Source organism: Amblyomma mixtum, chromosome 1, assembly GCF_055824585.1.
Source record: "Amblyomma mixtum isolate Tamu chromosome 1, ASM5582458v1, whole genome shotgun sequence".
NCBI lineage: Eukaryota > Metazoa > Arthropoda > Arachnida > Ixodida > Ixodidae > Amblyomma > Amblyomma mixtum.
The window spans coordinates 92,332,678-92,341,795 of NC_143012.1; the positions used below are offsets into that span (position 1 = coordinate 92,332,678).

The 9,118-nt window shown below is 52.1% G+C and overlaps 1 protein-coding gene across 1 annotated transcript in view; it reads right to left on the minus strand.

Annotated features, from left to right (window-relative positions):
• LOC149367215 (membrane metallo-endopeptidase-like 1) overlaps positions 1-1,291 on the minus strand; it is a 41,571-nt gene extending 40,280 nt beyond the window's left edge. The window contains exon 1 of the mRNA XM_089573261.1: positions 1,155-1,291. Coding sequence (XP_089429387.1) covers positions 1,155-1,291 — 137 coding nt within the window. The remainder of the gene's footprint in view (positions 1-1,154) is intronic.
• Between the last annotated feature and the right edge of the window lie 7,827 nt (positions 1,292-9,118).

Consider the following 9,118-nt stretch of genomic DNA (forward strand, 5'->3'; position numbering starts at 1 on the left):
TCATCGAAATTCGATCGCCGCGGCCGGGATCGAACCCGCGTTTTTGGCGTCAGCAGCCGAGCACCATAACCACTGAGCCACCGCGGCCGCCATGCAGCCATTATATATGCTACATAGATAGAGGGGTTTCTTTCTAAGAGCAATTCTTGCTTGGTTAGATCACAAACGCCCTGGGCGCTAAGGACACTTGATTAATTCACCCGGCGCACTGTAAGGGGACGCTCACGTGCCGCCGTCTGATCGACTGTCGAGCCATGGTATCTATTATTATATCGCACTTGTGAAATGAGCAAAGCACTCACAATTTTGCTGACTTAGAATATCGCTAAACCGATCAAACGTCCCTTAACCTCCTAACGGACACATGATAACACGACAGGCCCCGTTCTCCGAGAAATCCAGTGTCGGCATCGTGAGCGAAGTATCACGGTCATGCTCTGGCAAGTGGTCTCCAGAGAGCAACCTAGGAACCAGGTATACTATCTAGGTCATGTGCCCTTGCGGCGCCATCACATCCTGCCACCATATCACTACTGCACGACTTCGCCAGGAGAGACAGAGGGACACCCACGGATCTTTGAATGTAAAGTAGAGAATGGCCTTCTGCATACATGGGAACGAACCCATTACGCTAGCGTGTCATACCCTTAGGAAGAGCTTAAGAGCCCCCCTCCCTCATTTTTAAAGGGCATCGAAATGGCCATTTTGCAATCGGGTGTCCATCTGTTAAACCAAGAAATGATTTGGTTTACGAGTGCTCTTCTTCCTTCTTCTGAGTTAAACCACTGCCGGAAAAGACATGACAAGCTGAACTTGTCATAAGCCAGATATGACTGTTAGCTTTTGACGAGCCCCGCTCATCAGTGCTTCCGCCAGGGTGCTAAGCAGCTGTAAGAACAGGAAGGTTTGTTGCTCGGACTTTAGGAACGCGTGTTCCTGCGCTGAAATCGCTACAGAGTTTCGCAGCTTGGCGGATGGTGCAGGATGTCCTTGTTAGGGTTGGTTAGGGGTAACTCGAGATCGGGCATCCAAGGCAAAGAGGAACAGCAGCCGCTGTCATTTAGCCCCTTGTTACGTCGCCGTACGTACGATAGCCGGGAGCTGCTTCGACTGCGAAACGCTGCAGTCCCTTCCCCGAAATGCGAGATATTTACCTTTGCAGCGTGCTTGGTGGTGCCGTGACCGGCCTGGACCGCGTCGTGCTGTCGTCCTGGTCGGGTGGCCGGTCCATGGCCTTCGACGACTTGCGGCCAACGCGAGTGGAACGGCTTCTGGCGCCGATCGAAGACATGGCGGCTGGAGGAGCTCGTCGGGTGGCGTGCAGCCGCCTCTCAGGAAGACCTTCTTCTGCCTTCTCTGTCGCGCGCTGTCCAACCCACGCGCACGGAAATGACGAACCTCTTCCTTTTTTTTATCAGCCCCAGCTACACGGGAAACTTCCCAAGTAGGCTGCGTAAACATTCCCAAGTAGGCTGCTGTGGAACATCCTAGTTCCACAGCAGTGGAACAGAAGCCGCATTGCAAACTTGCTCAAACCAGGGAAATCGCCACTCGACTTAACATCCTACAGACCAGTAGCTCTGGCAAGTTGTATTTGCAAGACGATGGAGCGTATGGTGCTAACTCGTCTAGAATGGTTCCTTGAAAAGCGTGGACTATACCCTTCCACAATGACGGGTTTCCGCAAAGGCCGGTCTGCCATCGACAGTGTAATTGATCTCGTGTCAACGGTAGAACATGAAAGACGCCGTCACAGGTTAACTGCTGCTCTTTTCCTCGATATCAAGGGCGCATTCGGTAATGCTCAGCATGATGCAGCATTAAATGCACGCGATGAATGTGGTATAGGCGGACGTCTACACAATTGGATTGCAAGCTATTTGTCAAACCGGACAGTCTTCATGGAGACTCTTGAAGGAGACACAGCAGATCATCATGATGCTTGTAGTGTTCCTCAGGGAGGAGTGCTCAGTCCAACGTTGTTCAATCTCGTGCTCATTGGCATTTTCAAACAACTACCGAAGACTGTTTCGATATCCACCTACGCAGACGATATTTGCATATGGACATCAAGTCTCACGCGCCCCCAAGTGCAAGCAAGGTTGCAGCGTTCGGTTTCCATTACGTCTGCGTACTTGCGCCGACAGGGGCTTGAACTTTCGCCAACTAAAAGCGTAACATTGGCTTTCACACGCAAGTTAATGGCGTGGTATCCGGTCTCCATCGACGAGCAAATTGTTCCATACGTAACACATCACAAATTCTTAGGTGTTACAATAGACCGTGACCTGTCCTGGACGAAGCACATTTCTGTGCTCAAGAAAAAGCTCGACAGCTTTGCAAGCATTGTGCGGTGTATGGCAGGAAAATGTTGGGATCCCTCTGAGCGATCTTTACTTGACGTGTACCAGGTGCTGGTAGTCGGTCTTCTCAGATACAGTGCACCCGTTCTCTCCGGGGTCAGACTATCAGGCCTGCGTGCACTTGAAAGCGCGCAGGCTCGTGCTTTAAGAGTATGCTTGGGTTTGCCATGTGAAACTTCTACATGGGGCACATTTTATGAGGCCCGCGCCTGCCCAGCACGAATTTATTTTCAACAGGAGCCACTTCGTGTGCATTTGCGGCATCTGACCAGGCATCGTCATCCCCCCCTGACCAACATAAATGCTGTGCGTCCAGATGCAGCCTTTTCCAGAGCCCTCTGGATGCAGTGCAATGCGGTGCCTTCGAACTACGCGCCGCACCAGATTGCGGAGGTGCCACTTTGGGCAGTACCAAAACCATCTATCCGTAACAATCCCAGGGATAACAAAGAAGACGCACATCCCAACAGTCGGTCTGAAACAGCTGGCATGCCACCAAGGCAACAACAACAACAACAACAGCTGGCGCTGTCATACATTACATCTATGTACACTGACACCCAGCGTGTTTTCGTGGACGGATCCGTGACGACCACCTCTTCAGCTGCAGCGGTGATAGTGCCAGGAAATGCCCCATGTCACCGTTTCAGGCTCATGCACAAAACGTCCTCTACGGCAACCGAATTGGCAGCCATACGAGAAGCCGCCCTTTATATTCGTCACCAGCCAGCGCAGCAATGGACTGTATTCTGCGACTCGAGATCGGCATTGCAGGTCGTACAAACTTATGTAAAACCAAGGGCATGCGAGCAGCTGGTTCAACAGATTGTGCTTTTGTTAGCCGAAGCTTTCCACCGCGGCCATATCATCAAGTTTCAATGGATACCGAGCCATTGCGGCATAGCGGGAAACGAGCGTGCTGACGCCGGGGCTCGGATGGTACATAGTGCTGGTGCTTTCATTGCGATAGCCTTTTCTAGTTCAGACATTGGAGCCTTGTTGGCGCATTTAATGCAAGCCGCAATGCAGTCGCACTGGCATGATTCAAGTCATCAACAGAACCGCGTCTGTAAGCTTGACGCTGGCTCACGATTACATTTGCCATCTATGGTGGTGCGACGTCATGGGACTTTACTCCATCGGTTACGGCTTGGCGTTGCCTACACCAAACACTATCTTCACAAGATCGGCACCGAAAGTAACCCAAATTGCGTACAGTGCCACCCTCCAGAGACTATTGGACACCTTCTTTGCGAGTGCCCGAACTATACTGCTGCAAGAAGAATGTTGGAGGCGACCGTGAAACAACTGGACTCTCGACCTCTCTCTGAGGAGACTCTTGTGGGCGCCAGGACGAGACGTTCTGATTGGTGGCGTGTGATAAAGGCCGTGCTGAACTTTTTGTGTGAAACAGGCCTGGATACTCGTCTGTGACCGCCTGTGCACTACCTACATGGTTAATGACATGTGTCGGTGTTTGTGTTGCAGACACCAGTTTTATGTGCATCTACTAACCGCGATGCGAGTGCCAGCCAGTGTTGTGTGTGAGTGTGTGCGTGTGTGTGTAGACATCACCCGTGAAACTCATTGTATTATATCATCATCAACCTTCATTCGCCCTTTCCTTTTCCTCCTCTTCCCTTTGCCCTGTGTGGAGTAGCAGGCCAGGGCCATGTTACCACCGGCCGACCTCTCTACCTTTTCCTCATTAAAATTCCTTTCTGTCTCTCTCCTAGTTTCGCTATTGTGAAAATTCTTACCTCAGAAGCTTCTCTGGAAATGTCTGAGGCTTGTTTGAGAACTACTTTTGGAGAACGAGTTAGTTCATGGTGGGCATTAAAAAGCAGCAAAATAAAAAGAAAATAAATGACGGTCGATTTGCGTAGTTGAGCCAAATGAGAATTAGGAGCGCTAGAATTTTGGTTTCGCTCCGGTTCCGCCTATCGGATCCATTGCTCACGGCTGGAAGCTGTTCGGATAGCGATATTGGGTTCATTCTCATATATTCGAACTTGGTCAATCTGTACTTTACATTCATAGATCCCAGTGGGTCTTCATACCACGCCCGGCGCAGTGGTGCAGCGGTTAAGTGATGCGGCTCTCCCATGAACCGCAAGGGGCTGCCATCGACGGGGCTCTTCAGACCCAAATTGAACATCCCCGAGCTGTCATTAGCTAAACTACCTCCTGCAACGGTGGACAGTTTGCCCACAACCCGATGGGAGGTGGCAGGTGGGCAACCTGCCATGTAAAATACGTTTTTTTGGACAAGTTGGTAGCAATCTTGATTCATACCGGCAGCGAGGAACACAAACACAAAGAGATGCAACATGAAAAAACATGGAACAACGCTGCAAAGAAATGAAAGTTTGTTTACCCGAGTTACTTAGTAAACGTAACGCTTTGAATGTTTTCTTTAGTGCTAAGACGCACAAACCCGGGGTCTCTTTTCGGAGTATTGTAGGTGAAAAAGGCTATTCGCAGTTACATGTTAGATACTTTCTCTGAACATCTTTGAAACAGCTAACTGTTCACGATCCGTTCCGTATTAAAAATTCTAAGCATGCAGTTAATTTTCGCAAGAGCGACCACAAGATCGGTTTGCATTCTCTGTCGATGTAGAGGATCTGTTTTGTTCTATACCTCGTCAAGAGTTGTTCGCTTCTTTTAGAGAATGCACTGACAAGAGTGGTGTTGTCCCTTTCCAAAATCAGCAGATATATCTGTTGACCATTTTTTTACTCTTTTAGAATTTGTGGAGTTTAAAAGGGGAGATAAACACGTATTCCCCGTTTAAAGCGCGGCTGACTCTGTTCAAAACCGCGCTTACCCCACCCCGTGGTCGCGTACGCTACTGAGCGCACGCCGACCACGGCGGGCCTTGCTCTACGGGAACAAAGGAACGACACACTGGCTGACACAAACAAGGCATTTATTGCTATAGCAACAATAACGCCAGCTAGCAACAAAATACACTGAGGAATCTAGGATGTCCGACTCACCAGCACGGCTACGAGCGAACGTTCGCCCACGCTAGGGCAAAGGGATAAGCTCCGAGGCCAGACGGGACGGGGTGGCGGGAGCAAGTTTCGACTACCAGGCGCCCGCGGCCAAGAGCGGAGCTTTGCGCGTGAACGTCCACACGCTATCCTGTCCCAGGGAGAAGAGACCCCGTAGCTCCCCGCGAGCGCGCAGCAAAACGCCATCCGTGGCGCTGGTGTCGCTGCGACTCGAGCGCCCTCCCCTGTTAGTGGAAAGTCACCGAACCGAGAGGAGTGCTTTGCGGAGGAGCTAACCACAGGGAACTAGCGCGTTGAGGGAAAGCGAACGCAGGGGACGAAAGCGTCCCCACATCCCCCCAACCTTTAATAGACCCCCGCGCCTGCAAGTTACATGCTATGGAGGCTTCTCCTGGTCTTCATGCACTTGAGGCAGGTCGTGCAGCGGAGGTCACGCCGACAGAGTGCACGCAGTCTTCCGCGGTATTCCGAAGGCGGCGTGAAGGTCTCCGCTGGGACGACTCGCATGGCCCGCGGACTACGTGCCCGCAGGCCCGCGAAGAGGAGGGCCGGTTGACTACTGCAGTCCAAGATTCCGCAGTAGTCGCCAGGGCAACAGCAGCCAGAGGTGGCTGCTGTCTGGTCTCGCCACGGCTGCCCGGGATGGATGCGGCGAACAGGATACAGGCCGCTCCGTCGCAGCAGGCGGCAGCGAGACGATGTGCACACGCCAGCAAGCCGGAGTGGCTCCACTGGATCTGAAAGATTGCCAAAACACACTCCGCATGCCTTTAACGTAGGTCACGGGAGGGGAAACGGCGTACACAAGGGCCACGTGGCTCAATGCTCAACTCGCTAGCAAAACGTGTCGGGCGGCCGTGCAACGCAAAGTTCGAGTGAACAAAGCCCTTTCTTGAGTTGAACGAGAATGCTCAGTTCATGCGAGGTTAAAAAAAACGGGTGGGCCAGCAAAGTGCGCCCCCTTTCAATACCACGGTCCGGTGGTCGTGTCACTTTTGACAAGGTGCAGGCAGCTATTAATAGCCTTAGGCCTCACTACCATAGTGGCGGTCGATGACCCCCAACAAAAGAAAGACCCGAAACGGGTTTCGTGCGCGCAGCCGCGAGGAGACATCAGCTTTGTGGGGTGGTCCTCCCCGCTCACTGCACAAAGCAGCTTCTGAGCGATCGGCGCCCACCGTATCGGACGGTGTCGGAACGCCCGGTGCCGAGCTGCAATACCAGCGAGCTCGTTACGGCACCCGTGGCCCCAGGCCACCCGGCTCCCAGAGCCGCGACTCCCAGAGTCGAAAAAGAGACAGCGAGAAAATATATACAGAAAACTCGGACCACCCACGCGGCTTCCGTACTCACTCGCTACGGGCTCGGCAACTCCGCGGGCGCTAGGCCTCGCGCTCCCTCGATGCGGACCAAGTGGTTCTTGAAGAAACTCCAGGAAGAAAACTTCACAAAACAACATGCTGAGCATGTCGAAAAGTTCAAACATGCTGCAGCGCAATACACCTCGCACTCAAGAAAGCATGCCGCAGGTCCTAGCGATCAAAATTCACTCTAGGCCTAGCACTTGTCAAGTCCGGACAAAGAGCGTTCCTCGAACCGAACAGACTGTCGTCCAATGTTCCAAGAGCAGGCCCCACGTTGGGCGCCAGATGTGGAGTTTAAAAGGGGAGATAAACACGTATTCCCCGTTTAAAGCGCGGCTGACTCTGTTCAAAACCGCGCTTACCCCACCCCGTGGTCGCGTACGCTACTGAGCGCACGCCGACCACGGCGGGCCTTGCTCTACGGGAACAAAGGAACGACACACTGGCTGACACAAACAAGGCATTTATTGCTATAGCAACAATAACGCCAGCTAGCAACAAAATACACTGAGGAATCTAGGATGTCCGACTCACCAGCACGGCTACGAGCGAACGTTCGCCCACGCTAGGGCAAAGGGATAAGCTCCGAGGCCAGACGGGACGGGGTGGCGGGAGCAAGTTCCGACTACCAGGCGCCCGCGGCCAAGAGCGGAGCTTTGCGCGTGAACGTCCACACGCTATCCTGTCCCAGGGAGAAGAGACCCCGTAGCTCCCCGCGAGCGCGCAGCAAAACGCCATCCGTGGCGCTGGTGTCGCTGCGACGCGAGCGCCCTCCCCTGTTAGTGGAAAGTTACCGAACCGAGAGGAGTGCTTTGCGGAGGAGCTAACCACAGGGAAGTAGCGCGTTGAGGGAAAGCGAACGCAGGGGACGAAAGCGTCCCCACAAATTTTACCTTAAAGGTACATTTCTCGCTTTTAACAATCAGCTCTATTTACAGATGAAAGGCATTTGCTTTGTATCTTGCGTCGCATCCATATTAAGCGACATTTTTGTAACCTGCATTGACCAAGTTTTAAGCACTGTCTTCAACTGAGACAAGGTCGTCAAAGTGTACCGATATTTTGATGAACCCGCGGTGTGCACGCCTTTGGAAGAAGTGGGAGGAGGAAGGGAAGAGGTCCGTAACTTCGGACCTCTACGCGGAGGCGGCACATTTCTCTTTTTTTTTTTCAAGTGCGGCCATAGACAGGCAGCGTGTCCGGTACTTACGGATCCAAGACCTCTACCAATGCCGCGAGATGAACCTCCCGAGTGCCCCGGTTGAAGAAATGTTCTCCCGGAGCACCGAGGAAGAGGCAGAACTACACCTCTTAAGGTCTCCCTATTGAAAAATCCGGTATCGCGGCAAACCGGATTTTACCGGAACATATCGGTTTCATGCCGGTCCGGTATCACTCTCATACCGGCGAGACCCGTCCGGTTTGATCGCTATACCGGTTCATACCGGTCCGGTATCGATCCCAAACCGGACAGACCGCTCCGGTACGGAGCTCATACCGGACAGTCCATTCTCGGTTCGAAGCTCAAACCGGACAGACTAGTCCGGTACGGAGCTCAAACCGGACATACCAGCCTGTATTCAGAGCGATATGTGCTGCGGTTTTGGTGCTTGGTCTGCAGATTGACTGTTGTACGCCAGCAGATATTTTTAAGGGGAAGGGGGGGGGGGTAATTGTGCGCATAAGTGCGATAATCAACACGTACACGGTTTTGTTGAAAGGGTTAGGAAAAGAAAAGGGCCAAGCGTGGCAAAACATGCAGTTTGTGTTCCAGGAAACAACAGCACCCCCGCTCAGGAAAAAGTTTTTACCCAGAATTCCGAGCGACTGTTTGGAGGAGGCACCCCACGGAACGAACCCCGGTCGATGATCGCGCGTTGCAACTCATATTGAGCGCGATAGTACAAAGAAATCAATAGCTCTGCCGACCAAATACTGCTAAACAAATCCCTGCTGTACATATCGGAATGGTGCGACAACTGGCAGATGGCCCTCAACCTGGAGAAAACCGTCTGCATGACCGTCACAAGAAAGAAACAACCATTAAACTTCACTTATGGAATTGAACAGAAGTCCCTTACAAAAGTAGAGCAATTGAAGTATCTTGGTGTGATTATTAGCTCCGATCTACGATGGAACAAGCACGTGACACACATTGCCACAAAGGCACATTCCGCGCTTTATACCATAAGACGTTCCCTTCGACTTGCTTCACCTGAAACAAAACTGTTAGCCTACATTTCACTTGTCCGCTCAGTTATAGAATACGGTATTATTGCCTGGTTGCCCTACACTAAACAATATATTGAAAGATTAGAAAGTGTTCAGCGAAAAGCTGTCCGCTTCATTTATAACAAACACAGTCGCCATG